We start from the raw sequence: 27992 nt of genomic DNA, 5'->3' as shown, positions 1-27992 counted from the left end.
TCCAGATATGTTACACATTTATTTAAAACCACTTAAAAAGTATCAAAATCAATTGCTATCAAATTGAATTTGAATTGAAAAAACACAGCACACATGATATTCTGCACATCAGGACACCTGGAAAACAGTGCAAATGTACAATGAAAAAATGCTGGATTTAAGACATTCACACAAATTCAAGTCGTATGGATGGTAGCGTATATTAACAGCAAAAAGCTGTTTTAAAAACATGCACTAACCTGACAACTCAGGTCAAAACCTGTGTCTTCCCTGTAAACATTTCCTGGAGCATAGGTTAAACAAGAGCAGCTACTCCGATAGAAGATTTGAAGTAAAGTTGGTAGAATAATTTATTTATGTGGACGGATATTTTCCACCCGGGTCAAAAATCTATATACACAGTACAACGTAAAATCCAGAAGATTATAGATTTGTAGAATCAATATCAGAACTTTGCAGATAAGCCTTTGTCTCTCTATTCTTTTTAAATATCTGTACAATCAATTCAAAGACAGAAAAACATTGCATTGCCTGACACTGAATGAACTAAACTTTGTGATAGTTACACAAAGATGAAGATGAACAGAAGAATATTTTATCTCTAGTCATGTCTGTTTTCTCTACAGTTTACATGTTAGTAAAACAAGTTAAACCATACTGTGCTTATATCTGAACAGTTCAGGATTCATCAACAAAAACAGGCGTCTTTGGGACGTTTTGTTAATCTCTGCTGATGTGAAGGAAATCTGAAGAAAATGGAAAGGAATGTGCTTATGTCAGAAAACCACTCAGCACCGGTCGACAGATAGAAAAGGGTGATCAAACATTTTCTCTTGTACTGCCCAAACTTGGAGCTATACTTCCCAATTTCTTGTTATACATGTATTTTATCATTGCTGCAGGATGTTGCGCATATTGAGGTGTGCCTGAAACTATCACCTGGGGGTTGTGATTATTGTCCGACCTCATATCATGTTACAGAAGAAGTCTGTGCAGAAGCAGAAAGGGGGGGGGGGATGCAGCGCCACAATCCTTCACATTGTTCAAGCCCCCGCCTCCTCCTCCTCCTGCCGCTGATCCTCGACCATCTCTGTTGCCCTGACCCTGATCACAACCTGGGGGGATGATGTTACAGGAAGCCTGATGCTCCCGGGGAGATAGCGCTACTCCATGGTGACAGCCCCCTCTTCACCTCCTCTTGGACTGGCTGCCTGATGGGGGAGAGAGAAGAGGGAGAGGAGGAAGGAGGGATGTGGGGTGAAGGAGAGAAGATAGTAAAAAAAACAAAAAACAAAATTAAGATTTCATCCTGACATGTTTTCAATTGCGTTTACTCATCTCCCCGAATTAAAAATCATGAATTTCTGAACATGAAAAAAATTGTTGACTTCAAAAGTTTAACTGCTGGACATAATTTGTCTCCTACCATTGAACATTGACAAAATGTCCCTACTTGGGGGGTTGTACTTTCCAAAAGTACACCAACTTTGGGGGCAGGGTTTGCAGCCCGAACAATACTGATAAATCGAATACTCGCACATTTTTTCAGCCACCATTTTTAATAATCTGCAGCCGCAAACCAGTTTGTTTTTTGCTCAGTGCGCTTCCACACATCAACACGGAGTTACAGAAAATATGTCAGCTGGCTAATTTGACAGGGCCTAATTCCTTTTTTGAAAAGTAGTTGGACCCGGATAGGCCTCCAAACTAGTTCTAACAAGCCGCTTGCACATGTACATGTTAAACAGAAATCTAAAAACAGAGAAACTCCCACCCCAGCACAGGAATGTGAAGCAGCCTTCTCACACCAAAATCGACACGATTCTTTCTGCACGGTGACATTTAAACATTGATGTGAAGTTGCAATGGTTGGCTGCTATAATTTAAATTATGGCAGCCAACCATTACAAGCAGACTTAATTAGACTGTAAAACCACCGTTTTTCACTTTCTTTTGGTTTCTTTTAGTTCAACTGTGGCAGGGACGTTTCCCCCAAACTACTAAAAAAGATGTTACCCCCGTTTTGGATGTCCGAATATCTGAACATGTCTTAACTTAAGCTGAGGCATGTTGGTAATGTGTGCTCGTTCAACTTTAACCAAGAAAAATGAAGGTTAAAATATGTAATCATCTTGATAAAACTTAAAATCAAAGTACCTACTTCTACAAAGGTAAGGATGATGGTTCTGTTACATTCTTTCCTTCCTATTTGTGAGAAAAAAAAGAAAAGAAATTGCTGCACTTCCTCCACTTTCTCTAGCTGCATGGCAACATAATGGGGATCTCTCATCACGTGAAGCCAGCCCTGTCAACATCGACTCGGCTAGGATATTGCAGTTTTTTTCCATCCTCTCGACATGGCGAGGCAGCGGCGGCTCCCCTCCTTGTTTGTGCGGGCTGAGTGGGTGGTCAGCTACAAAAACAGCTCCTCTGTCTTTCCTCAGCCAAAGCAGCGTCTCTGTCACTCACAACGGATGTGTTTACCAAAAGTGAGCCTGAAGGGGATCCTGTCTCAGCGTGTGGTTAGCGTTCCTTCCTTACAGCCAGACTCCACCAAGCAGCAAATATTAGGCATAATAACGCTTGACAGTCAGCAGAAGCTGCATTCAAAGGGAAAAAAAATGAAAAGATAGAAGCGCAAGAAAAAAAAGAGCTTGCAGTGAACAAACCAGTAAAAGCAAAAGATGCTCACAGTAAAAGTGCACTTATTTTATTTGCCATGTGCGCCTGCTTATTGCGCTTTAAGCGGAGCTGCGATTAAGTGACTGGCTCATGAGTCAATAGAGGCCTGACACTTGCCAGACCTCAATAGTACAACACGCACACACACAGGAGGATGTGGTGGCTTGGACTGACCATTAGGCCCTTTTATAGGCTTTATAGTAAGGGTACGCCGTGTAAGAGCCGGAGGTGAATGCTCATCAAATGCAATTAAGATGCATGAGAGCATAGAGAGATGTTATCACCCAGCTGAGAGCACCAGAGCAACTGATCAGGCCATCTTCCCTGTGGTGACTCAACTTGTATGTTTAAGATGTGACGGCGGTAGGGAGGGGCTGGGGGACTACATCACTGTTGGCCAACTATTTTTTTTTTAATAAAAGCCTGCTTGCAAAGATTTTTTTTAGTGCGTCTTAAAACTAATTTCAGTAGCCTAAAAAGAGTAATGTCCTACTTATGTACCATATACAGTATGTACTGCCAACAAAAGTGTAATTTTCTTACTCCTGTATGTTTGCTATACAAGTTCAGATGAATAAAACCACCAATTATTATTATTATATGGTTTCCTTAGATTCAAGGATGGTTTAGAAAAATGTACAAAAACATGATTTTCACAAGGTACAGAAATGCAGGAGGGCTTTAAAATTCACTCTGGGATTATGATGGTTTTTGTATTTTGTATTTTGTTTTGTAATGGTTGTTCATTTATTTATTTTTGTTTGCAGAAAGTGTGTATATATATATACACACACACACACACACACACACACACACACACACACACACACACACTCCCATAATTAATTACATATGCTATAATCATATCAGACAACTGCTTGCCCAACACAAAACTTTCCACTCCTCCATCTGAAGCTTGTGCTTGTGAACGCTGCGGTAAAGGTCCGTCTTTGCGTCACTTTTGCCATTAGTGAAAGAGGAGAAAGCCAGAAGAAAATGCAATGCAATTGGTCAGAATTTCTCAATCAGTTTTCAAGGATTGTAAAGGAGTAGGTCAAAGAAAACAAGGAGGGCTCAACAGATTTAAAAAAACAATGTTTAAAATATGACGGGGAAGTCCGAAATCTCAACTTCAAATGATTTACAAAAAACTTGTGAATGAATCCATTTGAGTCTGAAGTGTCTAAACTACTTTTTGTCAACTGATAATGGAGTGTCATCAACTGTTATGCAAGAGGTTTTAAACAAAGTAATGGCAGATTCTGTTACAGAATTCCAGTTATAACCACCGAACTCTGACTGTGTAACTCAAGACGTAAGCTCAAGGGAAACTGGAGCATGATCATCATGATCATGGTCATTGTAAGCTAAAATTCCACCTTTGTCTTGCTGCATGTTATTGTAGGCCCGCTTTTTGTTTCTACAACAACTAGAGGGGACAATTCTGGTAAGACCTGTTTGTAAGGAGCTGGAAAATGACATTTATCTGATAAACACATGAAAAACAGAGAGGGAAAGAAGAACGGGATGATGTCATGAAAATAAACTCTTGACTGTAAATGCAAAATTGCTGACATAAACATTACCAGCACTGACAGTTTTATGATGCACTACCTGCATGGATGAGTTGTACAGGCAGATAACAGCCTAACCCGGTCCTGTAATTTACATGCATTTCTTAACTGCTACTGGATAACGTAACAGGGCATCTGTTATTGTTCAATGACTACATTTTGTATCATCTGATGGCTGCTACTGAGTGAATTTATGATACAAGTTTGTCAACCCGTAGAGACTTATCATTTACCTTACAATCATACCATTTCTACTGAGGTAGCTACCCCTTCAACACATATGGTTGTATAACGAGCATGATGTATAAAGTACACACAATTTAACAGGTATGTGAAGTTCCTGGATTAATTTCTTTGTGGTAATTTTCTGTGGGTAGTTTGCAATTACATTTCCAGATATATTATATCAAAATATTTGCAGAATAATATACAATTTCCTATTCTCTCAAGCAATATTATACCCAGAATGCCCACACCTACTAATGGTGGACATGTTGAAAATGCAAACTGAAAAAAGAAACAGTTTACACAAAAAGCTAATTTTTAAATCTCATTTCAGGACACTGTCACAGTGTAAAGAACTAACTGTCATGTGAAAAAAGTTTACTTTAATATGCAGTCAGAACAGTGGGATCTGCATTTGTATTAATCACAGTCCCTGTAACATCTTACATCAAAACACTACGTGTGTGCAATCTGAGCAAAAGAATTGCCTGTATCGGTAAAAAATAGAATTATTGCCTCGTGTTTGTATTCCTCCGCGCACCATTCAAGTTGCTGTTCTTGAGCAAATGCATTGAATAATGGCCAGAACATTTTTCACAGAATATTACGATGTCACAGAGAAGTTGATCTTTGACCTTTTGGATATAAAATGTCATAACTTCGTCATTTTATCAGATTAGACCATTAGAATTAGACAAAGAAATCAGATTTGTGTAAAATTTTGTGACAATTATCACATGAATTGTTGCGTAAATGCCAAAAATGTGTTTTATGAGATTACAGTGACCTTGACCTTTGACCACCAAAATCTAATCAGTTTTCATTCTTGAGTTTAAGAGGATGTCTGTGCCAAATTTGAAGAAATTCCATCCAGGCATTCTTGAGATGTAACGCTTACAAGAATGGGACGGAGGGACGGACAACCCGAAAATATATTGAATAAAAATAAAAATAAATAAATATATAAATCTGCTTGCAGGACTCTTTAAGTAAGCAAATTAAGAAAATATATTGAAACAGTAACTGCCACAATCAAGCACATAAACTATTAATTAAAAATCGTTGCAATGTTTTTGAGAATTGATACAGTATCACAAAACATAACGTTGCCATACTCCAAGCCATATGCTTACTTCCACTTTGTCGTCCCCCTCCTCCGGTGGAGCTGGCAGAGCCTGGCCGGCTGCTCTGCTGTGGTTCAGACTGGGAAAACTGGGGTGCCAGAGTGAGGCCTCGACCCCGGTGATCACTGTTCTGGCTGGCTGCTGTGTCAGGTGTACGGGGAATCTTGGGCAGGCTTGCAAATTCAGGGATGTAATCACCACTGAATGACAGGAAAAGAAGAAGAACGAAGAAAAATCACTACATCACTAATCATAATGAACACACTGATTATGAGAGATCTCAAAATATAATATGCAAGACAAAACATGACAAGCTAAGAGTTAAACAGGGTGTGGAACATCTACATAATTTATATTAAGGCTTCATTGACCAAGCCAGCCTTTTGAGATAAGACGGAAACGTTCCTTGATTGATTCATTTTTTATTTGCTTTTTATTACAGCTACTCTCATCTCTCACTTGCTTATGGTTAGAAGGATCATTCAGAGAGGTCTGACAAGCTGCTCAGTTGCTGTGAGACACTATAGCCAGGAACAGATCTCCTTTCATAGAAGGTTTCACAGAAATCATGGCTGTCTTGGGCACAACATCAACCTTGAACAACCTTGACACTCGATAGCACCCATTTCACTTGTTTCAGTCGATAGCCTTCATTTCTTGTGATAGCATGCCAGAGTATTTTATCGATACTTCCAAGATACCCAGCAGGGACAGCTATCAGTAGAGTCACCCACACCATACACCTAAAGCTGCTGACTTTGCACGAACTACAATTCTTTTTTTTCTTCTTTTTGTTTCTTTTTCGTTTCTTTTTTTTAAATGAGAGGCAGCGTGTCTTCAGTTTTAAGGATCAGGCTACATATTTCTGAATAATAAAAATAGATCTTATGATCTTATGTTTCCCGAGTCTTTTGTTTCTATCTTAGTGATTCCAAGAACCTATAAAAGAAGGAAGGGACATTACAACATCAGATTTCAAAACGGTAATGAAGAATACAGATATTGTAATAGTGTCAATAGATCTCAGTTGCAACTTTTTTATATTTACCATGGTAAGCATTTTAATTAGACTCACGTTGAGCCCTGTAAGGTATGCCGATAATAATGTTTGGTTACTATTTGGAGACCAACAGCAAATTAACTTAAGTGCCCATTTGGAAATATCAGTCATTAGTCTGTTCTCTGTCGTGTGTTCTTTTATTTTGTAGTTTAATTTCTTCGTCATACGATGTGGCTATTTTGGGTTTTAGCCTGCTTGTCAAAATTTGGCACCAAGAATGCTGGAATGATGATGTAATGTCCCCTCTTTCTTTTATATACTTTGCCATATTATTTTTTAAACACCAGGCTTCCGTTTCTGTCTGATAGGACAAGATCTCCAGCATATCTTGGGATGATTGAATAGAGGATGCGAACGCTTCAGTAGTATCCATCTTACTGTGAAATAATCCATGAAACTGTTCTTATTCTAGTAAACTGTATTATGCACATTAGGATCTAATGCTAGTCTGTATTTACAGTTCATAATTCACATTGGCTTGTAAAATATGGAATGTAAAAAGGCCCTATTATCATCTTCATCATTCATCATCATCATCATCTTCTGCTTTGTCCGGGGTCGGGTCGCGGTGGCAGCAGGCCCAGTAGGGAGCTCCAGACCTCCTTCTCCCCAGCGACACTTTCCAGCTCCTCCGGGAGGATCCTGAGGCGTTCCCAGGCCAGATGAGATATGTAATCTCTCCAGCGGGTTCTGGGTCTGCCCCGGGGTCTCCTCCCAGTTGGACGTGCCCGGAAAACCTCCATGGGGAGGCGCCCAGGAGGCATCCTGATCAGATGCCCGAACCACCTCAACTGGCTCCTCTCTACGCAAAGGAGCAGCGGCTCTACTCCGAGCTCCCTCCGGATGTCTGGGCTCCTCACCCTATCCCTAAGGCTGAGCCCAGCCACCTTACGGACGAAACTCATTTCAGACGCTTGTATCCGCGATCTTGTTCTTTCGGTCACTACCCACAGCTCGTGGCCATAGGCGAGGGTTGGAACATAGATGGACCAGTAAATCAAGAGCTTCGCCTTGTGGCTCAGGTCTCAGGTTTTTCTAGAGGTGTTTTACGTTCCTGGGAGAAGGGAGCTGGGATAACTGAGGCGGTTTCCTGGGACTCATTACTCTTGGCGGGATTCAGGAGTCAAGTTCCTCTGGGATTTAAAGGAGAGGAGAGGCAGGGGAGGTTTGATTGAATGGGTCTCTTTGTGGGCACTGCTCGTTTAAACGCATGTCACAGTCTCAAAGACCAGCTTGGCAGTGCTGAGTCACCGATCGGTGTAGATCAACACTCCTGCCAAATCTCTCACAGACACACAAATACACTGACACACATCTCAGAGCTTTACCTCAGCTGACTTAAACCGTTTTTTTTTATTTGCATCATACTCTGACAGCCTTACCTCGGTTCACTGCCTTTTATGAGATGTAGTTGCCACCAAAGAGGCTGAAAAATTGCAGTTTTATTGCTTTATTGCTGTCTTTTCGGTGCATTTGTAGCAGAAAGAGGAAAAATATGGTGCTGCATAGGAATGGCAAGGTTTGATTTCTCACAGGCCTCACCCTCCTATCATTTATAGGCCTGCCCACTCACTTCTGTTGAGCAATGAACTGAAAATTTGCAATTACAACAGGCGCCTTTCAGGAGGAGCTATATATGGCCAATGTATCGTAACTCATCATCCACCTTCTTTCTGGAGGTGAACCAGCCTGCGGTCAAAATCAGCCTCTCCTCCTCAATACCAGTTGAAGCATGCTGCTCCTGCTGGAGTACTTTCATAAATGTATATTTTATTTCATGTTATGTGTTATCAGGACGTAGCCAGGGCACAAACTCTATTGTTGAACTGAAATGTATATGATGCTAAACTTTAACATGTCAAGTTGAAGTTCATGAATGTTGGCTGTCACAATTGTGGGAAAGCAGATCACACAAGCCTGATCAAGCAAGCTGCCCTCACCAACTACATCCAGCTCTCCCTCCAGCTGTCGTCCGACAGTGATCACCAGGATCTGGTCTATGCCAATGTTTCTATGGACAGTCTTCAAAATAGGCAGAAATTTCACTATGCCACTGACTGGCCCTTCAACTAATCAGAAATATTTTATTGATCCCTGAGGGGAAATTGCCTACGTTACAGCAAGCAATTGTATTTTTCAACTAAGCTTGAATTTTTAATTTTTGTTTACCATGGGATATACTGTAGATATTTGTGTTTCAGAGATGTGTTTCTAGGTTTGTAAAGGTATGTATTTTTTGACAGTACAATAACCATCCAAGAAAATGCTGCAGTTTCACGGTATCTGTATAAATCTATATAGTACAATTATTGTCATAATTATCAGTTACAATGACCCTTGAAGGAATTAATCATTAATCATAATTACACTAAATGTTATGTCTTGACAGATATGAAACCTGATATAAACTTTTTTTTTACACATTTATACCGTAGAATTTGAGCAAAAGTGTACATGGTATGATAACCATCAGTTTTCATACACAGTACACCTTGAAATCAACATCTCTAAATCAATACAAACAAATACAGTACCTTGCCGAGTTAATCAATAAACAAGTTAATCAGCCTTGATATTGCAGCAACATTCATGAAAACACACAGAGTCTCGGTTCATGTGCGTGTATATGCGGTTAACATTTGTGTGTCAGGTACCTGGCAGAGTGTCCATTGCGTTCCTCCTGGGAAAGTCCTTTTCTGGCTCGCCCTTCATGAGGCCCATCCAACTCTGACTCCTGGGACAGCCGGCCACACTCTGAGTCTGAGAGTGTGTGTTTGTAGGTAACAGAGATAAAGGAAGTATTAAACTTCGTCACACTACTTTTGGAAGTGTAATTGTAACTGTCTGGCTTTCAAATTTAAACCATCTCAACACTTAAATAAAACAGTAAAAGTATTGTTACACATTTATGGTCACTACTGAACACATGAGCACAACCTGAAGCCACGCTGACACTGGTTTTATGGAAAGCTATTATAGGTCATTTGCCATTTGGTGTCAATTTTGCTGAGACGGTGCTTTCTGAGGAAGAAGCAGGAGCTTCCACGCCTAGTGGACACTGGGCATCACATCAGATGAATTTCATACAAACCAAGTAATGATCAGCAGGTGGAAGGGAAATGAAACTGTCTTACAAATATGCAGCTGATTTTGAGTACGCACAAAGTATATTAAGTGTGAGTAAACTGACTGCAAACATCTGATGAACGGCCACAGCATTCTGACATGCTCAAAGATGTATTATTTTACTTTTATGGAAATTCGACAGCTAATGTATTTATGTATTGATAAATTACATTTGGAAGGCTAATCACATCTACCCACCAATGCTGTGACGTAGGGAGTCAGCAGTGCTGGGGCGACTTCCAGAGCGTGTAGGAGGTCGAGAGTTGTGTCGGGAAGGAGGCAGACTTCCTTGCTCACTCTTTTGTCTGCTCAGAGGGTATTCCCTGTCCATGCTACCTTCATCCCCTTGACTGCTGGATCTGTAATCCCTACACATAAAACAAACACAAACAATAATGCCCAGGTTTTGTAAGAACTTGCATCAGGACGTTCATTTTGGCTAAATTATTTTATAGCACATCATAAAACCTTCATGTGAATGGTTTTACTGGTGTTCATCTGTGCTACTGTTTCATGGCTGTACAACACTCTGACCTAATGTCTAAATGAAGATGATCACTACCATAGGTTCTAGTTAGTAAGTTATAAAACCAGTGTATCAAATAGTTAATGTGAATTAATGCTCCCTTATCTCTGGGGCCAGGTCATGTGTAGGAGACCGATCCCTCATAGCTGTCATATCCATTACTTTAAAATAATACTCTCTCTTTTATCCCTGCAGTATAGCTTACACTTTACATTGACAATGAACTTCCTTTCAGTACAAAGTGGTTCCAGTTCCAGTCTCCACCGGCTGACTCATTCATTTACATGAGCAATTCAGCCAAGCTTTCAGATGATTAATAGCTAAATGTATCTGAAACCATTCTTTTTTGACCTACTGTGCTAGTTTTAATGCTGTATAAACGTGCGGTTGAACAAAAGGGACAGCCCTATCACTTTCACAATGACCTATAGGTCAAACTGCAAGCTATCTGTGCTGTTGTAAACTGGTCCGCCGTTAGGGAAAAAGGCCAGACCTCAGATGTCTGTATCTAAGTGTAGTATTCCCCTGATTTGGAAATTAATATCAACTGTACCTAAACAATGTACAACTAAAATACCCTTGAGCAAGAAACTAAACCTTATCATGCACACTTCCTGTCACTCTGACACTCAAAGACACCATGAATTACTGTGTCAGCCTATCACTGATATCCATGTTGGACTGTCTGGCATTGTCTACGTGTAACTTACACTGCGTTGACATTACGATGAGAACTTGGTGTGACCGGCCGTTGTAGGGGTTCGTCGGCACTTGGTTGTGTCAGAGGTGTTGACTTCCTCTTCGCTTTTGCCATGTTGGTCATAATCTGGAGAATCAAGCGAATTTATACACATTTTATACATCTGTGTTAATTTGTGAACTTGTTGGCACTTCAAAACAGCAGACAGACAGACTGCAGTGATGATGGCATGCAGGAACAAAGCCTGAAATGCACCCATAGACTGTGAATAAAAGAATAGAAATAGAAACCTCTGGGTCAAAAAGGACTTATTTTCATGCCAATTTTGTCTGCCAGAGTAAAGGCTGGTATGGTGCCAGTGCCCCACGTACACTACCAATGTCAAGATCAATGTCAAACTGGTTAGATACTAATTACTGGAACAGCCTTCTTTTACGTGAGGTCCTGCTTGTGTGCTTCTTTAACATGACCACTTTTATTGGAAAAGATATATGCTGTTGCCTCTGTAGCCATTGAGCCCTTGCCTCCTCTTTCGTGTGCTCACATGGCATTACAAACATTATCAGTTCCTTGTCTCCGGTATTATTTCGGGAACTGTGTTGAACACACATCCACCAAACCTCTACATATGTGTATGTGCAGCTGGGCTGTCCGCACACTTCCAGAAAACTATGTTTCTGGTAAGCCACAACATGTTTAACTTGAGCACAGTGAGGAGCGTAGTGTGTGTGTCTTGCTCTTACTCCCAGGTACTCGGTGGTGAGCAGACTCTCCCCAGACAGTTCTCTGGGCTGTGGTTGGAGGAGATCCTCTGTATCAAGGTCTGTCTCCATTAAATCCTCCTGTCACAGGACAATGATAGTAAATTACATAAAAATTACATTATTTGTAGTGGACATAAGACGTGTTTTAAAAAAACATCTGGAACATAACACACACACACCTTGGGAACTCAAGCCACTTTAAATACTACTATATACAGTACCTTATCTTGATAACCCACTTTCCCAAAGAATCCAATCTGCCAGGCCCATCAACCCCTCTATACACATATGCACATGCATAAACACACAGGTAGGAGACACACAATATCTGTGTCACGCTGAGATTGCCATCTACAGGTTTGGGAAAGGTGTCAAATATGAGGTGATCTCTTGTGACCGTGCTTCCTCTCACCCTCATTTTTCACCCATTCCTCAGTTTTGTGCTATTTTTGTTGATATATTCCTATAGCTGTGTTAAATTAATGTGTAGATGGCTACATAATATGATGCTGAAAACCATTACTTTATCACTGTATAGCGGGTTGATGGGAAGACTTACATCATTGTCGTCCTCTTCTTCTTCGTCGTCTGACTCTGGCCCCTCTTCTTCCGCTGGGTGGAACACAGCCACAGCACAAGGATTAAAAAAGTCAGAACACTTTCCAAAACACAACAGCAGTAGGGGTCACTTACTGCTTCACTTTGGAGTATAATTCCAAACGCACAGACAGTTAAAATTATGAAATATAAAAAGGAGCAAACACTACTACTGTCAGTAACAGCAGCTGCCCAAAATGCTACATTAGCACAATTTCACTTTAAATTGTTAGACAGTATTTTATTCTTCAATGTACATATATGAACAGTACATGCTGTATAATTACACAATCATAAACTAAAAATATCTATTGTTACAATAAATTTGGCATCACTAACCTGAGTTCAGCAGTTTAATGATGAACTCAAACTGTCTGTTGAGGTCTGGGTTCTCCTCCTTGCTGTAGCAGCGGAGAATCTCCTCTACACTCTGCACACGTGAGGAGAAACACATAACTTGTTAACACATAACAAGCTCTACTTGCTCAAAAAGCATTACGAGTGCGTTGATTATAACCTTTTGCAGTTAATAATGATACTGATGTCTGAGGCATCTACTAATATATTTGATATTTGTTGGACGGGATGAACCCAGTCACATCTATACTCCATTAGATATATAGATGTCCACACAACCAAACACCTCACCAGTCTCTCGGTACAGTAACTGTGTCATATGACTGTGAACACCTGTTGTTTCCCTTCCAAACACTAGCTGTGTGGTGACATCAAGAGACAATTGCTGAGCAAAAACACAAACTGCGTCTGTTTCCTGTAAGACATTTCTGCTATCTCACCATCTCTTTGGCTTCCTGTCTCACAGAGGGAATACACAGGATACTGTACAGGGCTCCATTTACATATGGTCGAATCTGAGGAAAGCAAAGAGACACAAACACACAAGGACTCAACCCCTATCGTTATGATCTCAATTGGCAACAGCTTGTATGAGCATGCAACAGCAAAGGAAACATTGATGGCAAGGACAAATGAATGCTTACACAGATGGCTCAGAATGCCAATATATTTTTTTATAGATGAACATATAGATGTTGCTGACAGCCTTTCTTAAAATTGAATGATGCTACTCATGTTTATGCTTTATAGAGTTTCCGAAAAGCCATAGCTCATTTTTATCAAGACTTCCCGACACCCTGGAAGGCATCATAAACCTTATGACAAGCCTGGATGTGTCTGCTGCTGGGTTACAGTGGCACTGACATTTTTGTTCAACTGATCAACATGAACTCTTTTAAGGCGCAGTCTTGTTGTTTTTTGATTGTGTGATTATGTCCCTATACTGCTTGTGTTATTAAGTTATGTATGCTGCATCCATGTTTTTCGACCTCTATGAATGTGTTGTGTGTGGGCATTACATGCTGCGCATGTAACATATGTGTGTTGACAGATATGTGTATCACCTCATGGTTCTCATGTCCGAGGAGGTCTGTTAGAACCTTTAGCACATGCTTGGCGTTCTCTGCACACTTCCTTTTTCCTGTACAGAGACAGCCATCAAATGAAAATACACAGACACGCAAACATACACACATGCTTCAGTTCAACCTACAGTGCGACTATTTTTATTCGTTTTAAGAAAGGATAACCCTCAACATTTTTATCATTTCATCTGTCTCCATGTGTAAAATAATAAAACCACTAACAAATCAAACAAAGTGCTGTATTTCACTGGACTGTTCTATAAAAAGGAGGCCCCAGGCAACTTGGGGAAGAATTATGTACTGAGAAAGAGAGAGAGAGAGTATCTTTGTTCATGGATTGTGACGTGTCACATGGGTAAAGATGCACTCTAGATATGATGCAAGAGGAAATAATTAAAAAGGAGAATGCATCGGACAACAGTGTGTTTTCACAATAATGGACTTCACACAGCCCATAATAAGGTCATTCATCAAAAACAAAGTTAGACACCGACTCAATGTAGCTTTCAAAGAGACCAAATTGATTTACAGTGACGTCATGGAATATTAATAAGCTCAACTTTTCCTCCATATTTTTCTCTGTTACGCTTCAATAAACGCTTGATAGTATCGTAGTACACTGGACTACTATTGTGGGATTTTTTTTTTGCTTAAATGTAGGTGTGTCAAAATTGAACAAGTTTCACAACTCCTCTTCAGTACTCTAGGCCTTATTCACAAATGCTTTCAGCTTATTGCCTTCATCAGGCTTGAAAACCATCTGGGAATAAAGCATGGTATATTAGAGAAGAGTAGTGCAACTTAATTCAATGTTGTTTCAAAATTTGTATAGATTTGTGTTAAAACACAATAATCTGCATCTCACTGTGTCTTGGCTTAAATTAGGAATTGGTCAATATTCAAATTTAGCTATCAGTTAGCTAAGTTTGACATTTCTAATGCAATCCAGCTTCCGACAGGAAGTGAGAATGAGCTGGTCAAAGTACAAGCAGCAATTCAAACAAGCAATTCCAGTGAAATCGAAACAAAAGGACTGGAGATTGGCATTGTCAGCAGCGCATCTCACTGATATCCACCTCCACAATTTCATTCCGGTATGATATTTTGGACATGATCTACTCAAATGTATAAGCAAAGTGTCTGATGAGGATACTGTTTGGCCAAATCTCAAAAGGGTAGGGTTATTCTACAATCATTCAACTGGGTCTCTGCTCTTTATCGACCTGTGCCTTGCCTTTACCTTTTGTTCGTAGACACAGGTTCATGAGCAGAGCTGCAGAGTACTGCAGGGTGCAGTCACTCAGGCAGTCGGAATCCTGCAGCTCATCCACCAGCCAGCCAATCAGATCGTCTGCTATCATGGCTGTCTGCTGGCTCCTCCTACCAAGACATGAAGGTAAATAGATTAATGGATTAAAAGACACTTCAATTTAAATATCAGGAAATCAACCAGGGATTATGGTTGACATAAACACTAAAAGGCATTACATTTCTTACATGCAGACTTTCAGATGTAAATTTTCCTTCCTTTACCTTTCAATAATCTGTTCCTCAGGTTCCTTTGTCCATGTCAATGTAGATTTACTATGATTACAGGCCATCTACAAGTTAAAGGTCAAAGGATTTGTTTCTACACTAAATTGCTGCCATATTGACATATGGGAAAACAAGAATATCTGTTTCCTGATTGACTGCTCTATGTGGTTTTCAAACTCAATCAATATCAATCGATATATCGTATTTAAATCTAGTTTGAGTGAGACTTGAAAAAAATAAGTTACATTCATGCCAACTTGCAAACTCTTATGTAACATAAAGGGCCTTAAACTCAAGTTTCGTTTTACTACCCTGGTGTTGTAAAATCACAATAACCTTAACCATTACCATAACCTTCTCTTATTGTTCTGTTGTGTAAGTCCTCCTTTGCTGCTCCATTTAAAAAATTACCTGAGGCTGAGTTTCTGCAGGGCCACAAGCACATTTTCTCTAGCCAGGGAGTCTTTGTCCTCCATCCTGAGTGCCTCTGTCAGAAGTTTGAGAAGAATAGGGATCTGGGAGAGGTAAACCCGACCTGGAAACATTAACACAAACGTTACATTGAAAGACAAGAAATAGGCTTTACTGATACTTTACAGCTTCATTAGCAATGTCATCTTCTATAAAAAATAAACCTGTTTTTAAAAACTTACAAATAATGGCTTCAACAATAAAAAGCCATAGATTTGCTTTAACAACTGTGAACACTCGTGAGAACAATACTATTCTCCTTAACAAAAGCAAAGCTGACTCGCAAATGTTAGGGAAACCTGATGATTGAATATTTCTACCATCTCAACACATATTTGTTACTAGCTCCAAGAAGAGTTCAAGCTCCCACTTACAACTAATTACACCCCAACAAAACAATCTCACCACAACCACTTACTATATAAAAGAAAGTAGATTAGGTCAGCATAAATTATATTTGTCTAAACAAAATGTCCTCCATGGTTACTGGCATTCTGCTGCAGAGGATCATTAGCGGTTTCAAACCTGAATGGAAAGTTATGATAAAAGGCCCTCCATGAATCTATGTCTACAAATGCATCCAGTCAGACAATAACTCATGCTACAAAGAAATAATGATGCTTGACCAGATGTAATGGCCACTGAGCACTTACCCTCTGCAAGGGAAGCGAATGCATTGATGAGACGAGCCACGTACTGGCGGACAATCTCGTTCTTCGATCTTATTAAATGAAGCACGGTCTTCTATGAAAACACAAATGAAGGGTAGTTTAATATTTGGTGCTTTCAGATACATTTAGTCACATTTTACTCAGAATTTGCACATAGTTAGCATAGCTTATGAAAGGCCTTTAAAGGGTTGGCAATAAATGCCAATGACTCCTCTGAGATCTTATCTCCCAGGTATCCTGACTTACCCATAGCTTGCAATGCATTTGGTTTCTTTTTCCATAAAAGTTTGAACACTGAAGCTGGAATTACACACTGTATGTTAACAGGTAAGCAACCTATACTGTAGCTTATTGAATTTCTCCTATGGGGAATCAATAGAGGGACATCTTATCTATTTTGGTCTGGAGCAAAAGTTTTTTATACAGCAAACATAGAAATTGTCTAACCACTGCGTTAGACTGCAATGGTATTTTATGAACATCCAGCAGTGCCCCTATTGTGCCTTTGTTAGAAATTTGTCTCATTTTACAGGAAAATAAATAAAAAGATAAAACTTTGAATGAAGCATGCTACATTAACTGAAGAAGCCTCTTGGATGAGAAGTGAAACGTCTTCAAGAAACTGAAACAAGCCCAGTTACTGATGATATAGCACTTAGAACCATGCTACATTAAGATTTTACCTCTAGTGACCTCACACAGTTTGTACTTTTTCTGCAAAAACTTCCCCATGTAAATTTCAAAAGCTTTGATAGAATGGCTCTACTTAAACATCGTCATGATACGTAGCCTAGAGCTGTTTGAGTTTTTTTTGTTAACACACCTCAGATCCTATATTCAGTCCTCTTTTTTTTTTATACAGGCACCTGTCGCCAATACTCACTGTCTGTCAACAAATGGTTTCAGTTGGGTGTTCTGTTTCTAACAGCTGTCAATATTAGCTTGTGACCAAGCAAATATTTACAGTCATCTTTTCTTCTCTCATCATTATTCTCTATGATCTATTTACTGCCACTATATAAACTGTCTGAGTCTAATGTGTTGCTTATACAACATTCTAAGTAACTTAAATTACTGTTGGACTAACTGCTCTGCATCTATTATTTTTTACTTTTACTCTTGTGTATTTTTTGTGTATGTTTACTAGATGAATTACGTTGCTCTACTTCCTAAGTTGATTTAATGTGCTTTACTAATCAACCTCTGTTTCTTCCTGACATGAAGCACAATGTGTCTAATATAACATTTAGTCTATAGTGTTGTAAACCGAGTTTGCTTGAACTGTACAAGTCAATTTATTTTTGCAGTACCTTTGATCTATCTCTTGCTTCTTACCATCCTGTAGTCTGATTTATGATCAGTATCATTTAATTTGTCACCCAATACTGTTTTCAGAGTTTCACAACTGCTTCCACTGAAAGCTTCAAATACCAAACCTTGTCTTCAATTTTTATTTTAAGTATGATTAGTTGCTGCAGACCTGCTCCTTCAAGTCTATTGAGGGCAGAGGTGGCAGCATGATGGCAATTTGTGCGATTGGCAGAATATTCTAAAGTTAAGTTTACATTGAAGTACTGAAGAACCCTTTCACATAGATTGAAGGAACAGGCGTGCTCAAACCGAAAGGGGAATGATATCAGTGTTGCGAGAAGTGCCATGGGCCACAAGCTCACTGAGAACCTAATTTCTCCAAATGGACAGTCTGTTCCTTACAGTAATGTCATTTAGGCTTTCGGGCATTGTCAAACACAGAACATTTATGTTTGTGATTTCATTACAAGAAACTGACACCCTTCCATTATTATTGTGGCTCTCTATAGTGAATGGTGTCATTTAGAGGTGGCTTGGAGCACCGTGGTAAGTACAAAGACAAAGAGCTCAGGTGTGAGGTGAGGATCATTTACTCCTCTGTAAAGGGATTGTCTTTAACATGGCGCCCTATGACTAAAGGCTAGGTGAGGGGAATGTGACAAGAAAAGAAAAGAAAAGAAAAGAAAAGAAAAGAAAAGAAAAGAAAAGAAAAAAGAAGAAGAAAAAAAAAAAGTAAACAATAAAGCACATAAGAAAGAAATGTGGCAATCAGGCTTCTGAAAGCCTTTGGAGAGGTTGAAATTTGGAATATAATCTGTGTTTCCTGGTCAAATCTATTGTTAAATAAATTGCTCAAGAGACTGCAAGCCTGAGGCTGGGAAAATGTCATAAGATGTCTCCACAGTCGGATTAAAATGGAACTGTTAAAATAAATAAAACTACAAACTTACAGAAATAATACTGTGGATCGCTCACCTCTGATAACTATCATCATTTTGAGGTATTTATTTAATAAAAATACTGTACCTCTAGTTGACTGTTTTTGTTTTTACAGATTTTCTAATTAATGGAAAGAGCTTGTCCGTGTCATCCAGAGGGGATGCAAAGCAAACAAACAAACAAAAAAAACAAACAAACTCAGAAGCATATGACATCTGAAATGTCCAGTGTCTCTACAGTCTTGCTCTTCACCCTCCTTGCAGCATTAAATCAAACAACCCGTGTTCACCCAGCAAAGATGCCAGTTCACCAGCTCAGGCCTGCCTGGAATTGGAGCCTGGGGATTAATTAGCCAGTGAGGTCAATAGTCAAGAAGTTATTTTTGGCTCGGGTGGGTTGCATGAAATATGGGTTGAGATTTAAAAAAAATCACAGTCATTTCAGTTTACAGCAGTAAACATTATGGGAGAAATCGGACATTTTAATTGCCTTACAGTGTTAAAACATGCCACATTACATTTACGATATAAGCTGTAGTGCTTTGGTCCCACCTGTTTAGTGCTGTAGCGCTCCAGCAGATCGTTACTGATATAGGCCTGAAGCACTGTGTCCCTCTGTTCACCAGGAAGTGAGCGAGTGAGTCTCTACAAAAAGGTGAGAAACAGACACAGCAAGACATGCAAAGTGAATAGGTTCAGTGCTTTCCTCTCTTTCATGCTCACAACCTGCTGTACTAAAAGCTGCCTTTGCTGAGACAGTAAACATTTGCTAGATTAACAAAGAATAAAAAAAATGTGGCAAAATACGTAAATATCACATTTGCTAAAGACTGAACAAGTGCAGTAGTGATCCTCATGAAAATATTACAAGATGCAAATCTGACAGGGGAAAAGGAGAATAGCAAATTATTAATACAATAATATAAATGCTCACCCAGCACACTGCCTGAAGTAGCAGGGACCTCAATCTGTCTGGGCCTTCAACCAGGTCTTTCTTCAGCTTTTCATAGTCTAGTGAGGGCAGCATTGGCACCTCCTTGGGTCTCCTGGACATGTTAGCCATTTTATAATGGCACATATCAAACTGTAAATATTATCAGAAAAACTTTGGAAATGTAAGACTTACTGCGGTGCAATGGATGCTCGTAGCATCGAGGAGGCCTGGAAGAGAGATACATTGAAGAAGTAAGGAGCAGAGTGTATTACAGTATCTGATTGTTTCAGACTATATTTATCATATTCCTACTTGAAAGTGTGTAAAACATCACCCATGCAACTGTTCATCTTCTATCATTCTTACTATCTGGTTAGATACTGTCTAAATAAGTCATTAGTGGTTCTTGGTTGGACATGCATACATCATGCTTGTGGTAAATGCCGATTCCTCAGACAAACAGTACTGTTTGGCGCATACCGCCCGTGCAGTCAAGTAGGCAAAGATAATACAACAACTAAAAAAGTACCAGAGAGGGCAGGTTAGTGTGAAACAGCCATCCCTTCATTTGTTATACCTCAGTGCGCTTGAACTATAGGCTAGCATTTTGTTGTTTTCAAAAGAAAAAAGGAAATTGATGCCCGTGACTGGAGTAATATAATAATATATCATTGTGATGGTGGTGTGGGGGTGTGGAGGAAGGAGGAAAAAACTAATTATTAGTGTTTTCTACTATTGAAAGGAGATTTTGAGCCTTGAAATCCAATCTGAAGTCTGGGTGGTTCGAGCTCTAGCAGGAGCAGTGTAAGGTCAGGGGAGTGATGCGTGTTGTCTGTGGTATCGGGTGGTTTGGCCACATTTTTGCTTTGGTGTGCAGCAGGTTCATTCGGAAGTGGAGGAGAACAGTGATACTTGGATTCCTTCCCAAATTCCCTTCTCTCTAAACATTTCAGCTGCGCTGAAGAACACTGAAGGGCGAGGGGACATGTTTCCCTGAGATATTTGACACAGGGGCTCCCAGACAAATAGTGAGGTCAAACTTAATGATTTATCTGGAACAATGGCAGGAGGAAAAACTACACCAAGTTACAATTTTAATACAAATTTTGATTTTAAGGGCACATTTACTCTCAGATTTCAGCTACATAATGCAAAGGCTTGACCTGAATACTCTGACAATGCACAGTTTACATAAGAGATACCTTTATCACCCCTTTAGTGTGTCTTCTCACCATTTACTCTTTTATGACCAGGAGACAACAGCTGAAGGCCATCTATTGTTGAGGTTATTGTCTATGCAGACAGCTCTGCATAGACAATCCCCCTGCAGCAAGTTAAACCACAGTGGGGGTAGGAAAAAGTAATCTGTATGTGCCATCTTTAAAAGCATAAAGGGTTGGATAATTGTGGTCAATTATGGATTTATGTTGCAGGAAGCAGGACAGTTGCTTGTTTATATAAAGGAAAATATGATCTCAGGTCTCAGATACGGAGAGAAATATTTTATCAGATTATCAGGAATGTTTAGTGTTGTCCTCCAGCTGCATGGTTTCCCACACATAGACTTTACTTGGGTGGGCCGTCCAAGTATGTTTGGTGACCCATTTTAGCATTTTTCTTCCTTAATTTTATTTTTATCTGTCAGCCATCCGCGACTGATTAACTAGTCGACAATCGGCCCTCGCTCTTCACCTCCCTATTTAATGGAGGTCTCTAATGTTGTCGATGCACACAAGCTTGTTGTTGGTTGTTTTGATAGGCCACATACATAACAAGAAGCTTCCTCCTCATGCAGATCACTTTCTGTTGTGAAAATGGAATCAGACAGATGAAAACATCCAATACGCGAGGTGTGTTTTTTGGGCAACTTTATACAATATACTGCTGACAAAGAAAGTCAACAGAGCAGACACATACTAGGAGAGAGAAACAGAAAGACGAGGCAAGCCAGTGTGTGTGCATTAAGGTGAACAATTAAAGAAAGATACTAGCATGGAAGTGATCTAAATTGGCATTATTTTTTAATATGATATGCGTTTGACTTGAGTGCCTGCTATTAATGAAACCATCACATTATATAAACCATTCTGGTTGCCTCTTTTCAAAGCACTGTAATTTAACCTACCCTGTTTGACAACCTGAGCGTGAGAGGAGTGCTTTTAGATCTAAGCGCTTTGTGTTGACCATTCTTGTCCCGTCACGGAGTCTTGTCTTTCAAAAACTGTACCATTAAACAAACAGTAAGGGGAGAAAGCTGAAACTGACAGCGTTTACTTTAAAAAAAAAAAAGAAAAAGAAAAAAAGACAGATCGCTAATAAGGAGTGTTTAAGAGGAGGAACAATGCTTGCGGTCTTTCAGAACAAATACATTTAATCATGAGGTACGCCCTGAAAGAGATGCTCTTGTTTGGCTAAACAAGTGGCCTAACAAAAGAGGTCTTTTTTTTCACAACAAATGAGGGCATCATCCCTTCAAAGTAGGACAATCTAGTAGGAACCACAGGAAAATGGCAGGGAACATAGGCTGAATAAGAAGACAGGGTGTAGTAAAGGAGAGGGAGGCAGACATAAAGGCATGGTGAAGGGGTGGAGGAGGAAGAGGAGACACGGCGAGGCACAAGCAGGATGAGAAGTGGGCACCTGAGCGATGACAGGAAGTAAAGATGAAAACATAGGAAACTTACATAGCCATCATCATAGGGACTCATAGAGTAATAGCCCTTTGTGGACAAAAGCATCACACACGCAAAAACACAAACACACAGAAAGAAGCTGATCAGTTCAAAACAGAGGGAAACAAAATTTCACAAAGCAGAGTTCAATGCCACAATGAAGGCCACTAACAGTGAGCGTGATTGTCGAGGTTTTGAGTGTGGACAGTTTCTGTTTAGTCCCACTGTAATGGCTATCAAACAGTGGCAAGAACAATATGAAAAGTTTCAATCATAATCATAATCATAATTTTTATTCTATTCGATATAATTAAAGTTACATTTCAAAAGTGGTTGATTAATTTCAGATTGAGTGAGCCACTGTGAACGGGGTTTGAAACTTGTCATTTCCTGCTCTCAGAGTTGTGTCCTGTGTATTTAACTTTTCAATAAGGCTAACTGTAAATACTGTATGTGTATTTAAGGAACACCAGGATCAAGTCACCACTTTCCAGAATATGTCATACAGGATTACTACAGGGCTTTAAGCTGACCGTGCCATGTCGCCTCCCTTTGCAAACATCTTTTAAAAATCGCGTGTAATATATAGACTGTGGCTTCTATCAACAGTCCCAACACTTGTCATTTTTCCATGCTTGACCGGAGGGCTCGTGTTTTGTCATTGCTCTACCAGTTAGGTGTGAAGGAGAAAAAGGGAGAAGAGAGAGGTCTGTGTGCTGTCACTCACAGTGCCAGGTCTGGTGAAGTCGGTGCTCTGCACAACGCTCTGCCTCATCTGACTGCTGAACAGGCGAACAAAAACACTCTGCAGGTACTCAGGGGAGATCTGCAAAAACACCACAGGTCCCCTGAGCTTTCAGATACTGTGTGTGTGTGTAGGACAGAGGAGCAAGGAAGCCTTTTTGTCTCCTAATAACATACTAAAAATACTTCAGTCTGTATTAGAAGTTTAGAGGTTCATTCAATTCAGTGTTTATAAAAAGGGTTTTTGTTATTTTAAGTGTTTGAACTTTGCATATGCGAGTAACACCCTAACTAAACCACTCATCAGGTCACTTGTGTTGGCGTGTGTGCGTCTCTTTCTGTGTGTTACCCCTATGTAGTGTGTACCTTTAACCTGTGTGTTAGAATGTCGTTGTTTGTCTGCACCACAATCAAGCCTACCTACCATTTTTCCGCTGACGGTGGCCTCCAATGAATCGACCAGCTCAGCAGTGATTCCAATCAGGCTTTGGTAGTCGGCCTTCATCTTGCTGAACTTCCGCACAAAGCTGGCGATGCGCCGGTCTGACTCGACCAGCTGGAGCTGTAACTGCTGTATGACCTCTGTGAAGTCACACAAACACACACATATACAACATTCATATAATGGGTGACATTCTCTGTGGAACATATATAATATATAATTACGTAATATGTTATATTTAGAATATTGAAATAGATACATAAATGGATGGATGTTTATAATTATTTTGAAAGATATTTTTTCACATTAAGTCTGCAAGTCAATGATTCACATGTTGATTCAAATTTTAACGGAACACTGAGTGATTATTAACCTTTATTTCCAGGCATGCTTATTAATGATTGCAGCAATGACATTATTTATTTGACAAAGCTTCCCATTATAGCTTCTGTTCCTGTATTTATGACAAGCAGTTGCGTACTCACAAGACATTAACAGTTTTGCTTCAGTAAAATGAGTCAACAAACTGGAAAGACGAGTGACACCAATGACTTTGGTGATCCATATGACCAAAGTTGTGTAATAATAAGACATTGTCACTTGCTTTGAAACCTTCATCTAGATATTTTTCCACCACTGTTAAGCAGTAAGCAGGTGTGGTGCCTGAAGATTTCAGCAGGTGGGAAGCTTTTATTTCTTTCTAAAAATGGATACAAGAGAAATGAAAGCCAAACATCAAGCACCTCACCGAGAAACCATTGAGTAACTGACACTGACCAGCACAAGTTGTCACACAGGCAGTCTGCAGTTATATTTTCACATGATAGGCATAATTTGACAAATGGACAGATTGGAATCTGCGAAAGGTTGATTATTTAAAAGGGATATTTACCTTTAGTACTCCTTCCTCCCTCCTTCTGCATGACACATGTTAAAGAATACACACTGGCACTCAATTGAACACTCAATAACACATTTTTAATGTATTTCTTTTCTTTATCCAATGCTCTCATCCATGACATAAGACAAACACAGAGTATCTTCTACATCCTGCTTGGAGCAGGCAAATTTGTCACAGAAACCAAGGATAATCCTTTTCATTGTCTGATGAGATATATGCGTTAGTATAGGATCAATACTAGTTTGTTTTAAAGGGAGGGACAGACGTATTTCATAAAACCCTTGCGTGAGCAAACATAGTTCTCATTCAGTGCGTTTACATACATACGTGGCCCGGCCACTCCACCAATAGTACATTTCCATGTATTTTTATGTTTGTTGTATTAGCTGCCAAAAGTACTGCCCACTGAAGTGTTTGCACATTGAAAGATTACATATGTTAGTTAACCTCGCTCCTTTATGTTTTATAGGCAGATTTCCTCTGGTCAGCCCTTGGGATGATGTTGGTCTGTACGCTTTGATCGTTGGCCAGCAGGGACAGGTTTAGTTTCTTGAATGTGCAATGAGGATAGTCAATCCAGTGGGTTTCCAGTAAAAGCAACAATACTTGTTATCCTTCACTTACCCTTCAACTCTGAAGGAGTTAGGGTGAGTTAGTATCAGATAGGGTCCCGGCATATTCAAACACAACCATTTATAAATGCAAATCAGACAGGATTTGTTTGCAGGATATGAAACGACCAGGTCTGGGCAACAGTCTGACTGCTAATGAATTCTTTAGTCACCTACAGAAAGGCTTTCTCTTTGAGATTTCAGTGTGCAGCTCAGCCAGAAGACAGAATAGAAATCACTTTGTACTTGGCCTTTGTTAGACCCCTCAGTTGTCCCCCTCTAGATTTAGTTGTGTTTTTCCTAACTAGTTGATTTATTATTTTAAAGCCAATTCCTGGTAACATGTGTCTCCTTTGATGAGTCTACACAACTTTTAGTTAATGTAATGCAGTTTTGTAGAACTGTAGAAGAAGCTGAATTCAGCATTCCATAGATAAAAGTAGATGAAAGTTATATTTCCACTACAACTATTAAGCTGTGTGTCATTTGTTTTGGCACTGTTAGATTTGCATAAAAACCTGTTAGATTTGCTTTTCATATCACATCACTGAGAACAGCAAAATTACATGTGAACAAGTCACAATAAAGGATACGTATAAATTCAGCAGCCTTGGGGTGTTGGATGGCTTCAGTGTCACTGACAGAAACTGCTCCAGCTTATCCCTCAACTGCGGTATCCAGGAATCCTAAACATACATGTCGTAGTTTGGAAGAAAATATGGTCCATGTTCAATCTGAAGGTGGGGCTGTGTAATAATGGTGCATAATAACCAATAAGGTAATGTTCTGTAATTAGCTGAGCACCTGGAAAAGATCTTTGAAGGATGGGTGGATAGTGGGGTTGGGAACAAAAGGCAAGGCATAGTAAGGCAGAAACGTTGTGGTCTGGCTCAGTGCTGCTCCCCGAGTCTCCAGGTACTGCTTAAAGTGGGAAATCCTCTCCTCAAACTCAGCTCGGTCCTAAAGACAGATTCAGGTTTTCCAGGGAAAAATCCATGACAAGTCAATGACAAAATTTCAGTTAAAAACACTATTGCTTGCACACATTCGGTTCAATTATATAAGTGTGTCTTTAGCCTTCTACCACCACTGAAAACTGATTAACTTTACTTTACACTGAGAAAAAGCCTGTAGCACAACTTAGTGGACATTTTCAAGAATAGCACATAATGATATTCAGCTATGTGTAACAGAATGGTTTGAAGACATAGTTGGATTTTGTTGGAGATAATCTAAAAAAAAAAAGTAAAAACAAACAAAAAAAAATGGATCCACATACATGTCTACCAGGGTGCCTCCTCAGTGGGTAGATGGTGAAGTGGATGTGAAGGTAGAACTCCAGGCTCTGGGCCTCAGTGCCCATGTTTTTGACCTCTGCAGGAATATTTTCTGTCCACAGTTCAAAGAACACTTTGTGGTCTCCATCATCAAAAGAGCTGAGGAGGTCTTTCTAGAAAAGTCAGAGTTAAAGACGAGTGAGTTGGAGGAAAACAAGAACTCTGGAAAGAGGTCATCTACCAGCAAGAACAATTTTTTACATATCACACAATGATGACTAATACACAGTAACACAGACAGGACTTGAAAAAGACTTTAAGAAAGTTAAAAGATAGGATCAATAATACATATAACTAGCTAAGCCTGAATTTAGAAAAAAATATGCTTTAAAACATGCGAATTTGCCAATCTTGACTCTCAACTGGAACAGCCAAGTCAGTCCCTTATGGACCACACCATAGTTTCATTATATAGCAAATACGAATACTAAAAGCATAGGCCAATATTCCTCAGGTTGCAACAACTGCATGGTAATAATTAGCAATGTTTGGTCAAATACATTTCACTTTTCACCTCTCTCCCTGCCCATCCCCAGATGTCACCACCACAAATAATCAACAAACGTGCAGAAACATCAGATTTTAAGAACTGTATCAATTACCTGAATGACACGAGTCTTTGAGTCTCTGAGCGTACTTCCTTGAGGCTTTGAGACAAGCTTGCCTTTGTTTTTGCATTCCTTATCAAAACTGTTAACAGTCTCTTCAAAATCCTCAAACTTAAGGTACTGCAAAAGACATAAAAGACAAGCGGCGTTAAGTCCACCTTAACCAATGCAGAATGAAGCTCTGACTTAATCATCCAAGTTAAACAACCTGTATGTCTCTTGTCTTGACAAATCTCTTAACTGAAGTGTTTGTGCTAATTCTGATCTGCATATTGCTCTGTTTGCATGCTCAAAATTTTTATTTGTTACCTCCTTGATCATCCCAAGAAGATCGGCTTCAGTTGCCAAGATGTCCCCCATCTTGGCTGCCTCCCTGGAGCTCATGTGAGTGCCTAAAACCTTTAAAACACCTACTGACAGACTTCTGTATTCATTAAATAGCGTCTGTATATCCAGCAGGCATTCTGCACAGCCTGCAAGGATGGGACAGTATATGGCACTATAAATAGTCACATTAGAAAGTGTAGTACTCGAATATCTTTATTACAAATGGCTTTCGTTTTAATGAGGTTCAATAAGCAGTCACAGTCGTTGTGTTTCAGAGTCTAATATTCAGGTAAAACTGAAATGCAGAGGTTTTAATGCAAATAATAGTAATATTCATCACCAAATAACATAAACATCTCATTTTACTGGCATTTTAAACCACAGCGTGATCAGATGAGATCGCTTTTGGTTTTGAATTTTAACATATCTCCAACAATCGACAACATCAACTCATGCAAAAATGTGGGAAGCTAGCAGTAGCGGATAGCTGACAAGCTAATCAGACAGCGTTATCTGACGTTAAGAGAGGATATAAGCATAATTCTCACCTTATTCGCACATCATTTAGTGGGTAAATACGTGCTCGTAACGCTTTCAACGTATTCATCCGCAACAAAAACTTATATAATCCATTTTCGGCTGGGCTTATAGGCTTCACTTGCGCTGACA

General features: G+C 39.6%; 1 protein-coding gene across 1 annotated transcript; it reads right to left on the bottom strand.

Moving 5' to 3' along the window:
- Positions 1-27992, bottom strand: armc9 (armadillo repeat containing 9). Its single transcript, XM_073476538.1, has 26 exons — positions 27872-27992; positions 27306-27469; positions 26991-27116; positions 26331-26501; positions 25856-26011; positions 25645-25737; positions 24432-24456; positions 23522-23679; positions 23081-23179; positions 22366-22401; positions 19874-19908; positions 19682-19793; positions 19300-19392; positions 16481-16571; positions 15768-15891; positions 15061-15200; positions 13800-13876; positions 13176-13250; positions 12718-12808; positions 12341-12393; positions 11761-11859; positions 11028-11143; positions 9990-10159; positions 9320-9425; positions 5615-5805; positions 1-1211 (listed from the first exon to the last, which is right to left on the bottom strand). The coding sequence occupies exons 2-26, from the start codon at positions 27378-27380 to the stop codon at positions 1189-1191; spliced, it is 2535 nt and encodes an 844-aa protein (XP_073332639.1). The 5' UTR covers positions 27381-27469; positions 27872-27992; the 3' UTR covers positions 1-1188.

The sequence above is a fragment of the Pagrus major genome, chromosome 11 (genome assembly GCF_040436345.1).
Source record: "Pagrus major chromosome 11, Pma_NU_1.0".
NCBI lineage: Eukaryota > Metazoa > Chordata > Actinopteri > Spariformes > Sparidae > Pagrus > Pagrus major.
The sequence above is the reverse complement of the archived record's forward strand: the minus strand, read 5'-3'. Positions and strand labels throughout refer to the sequence as shown.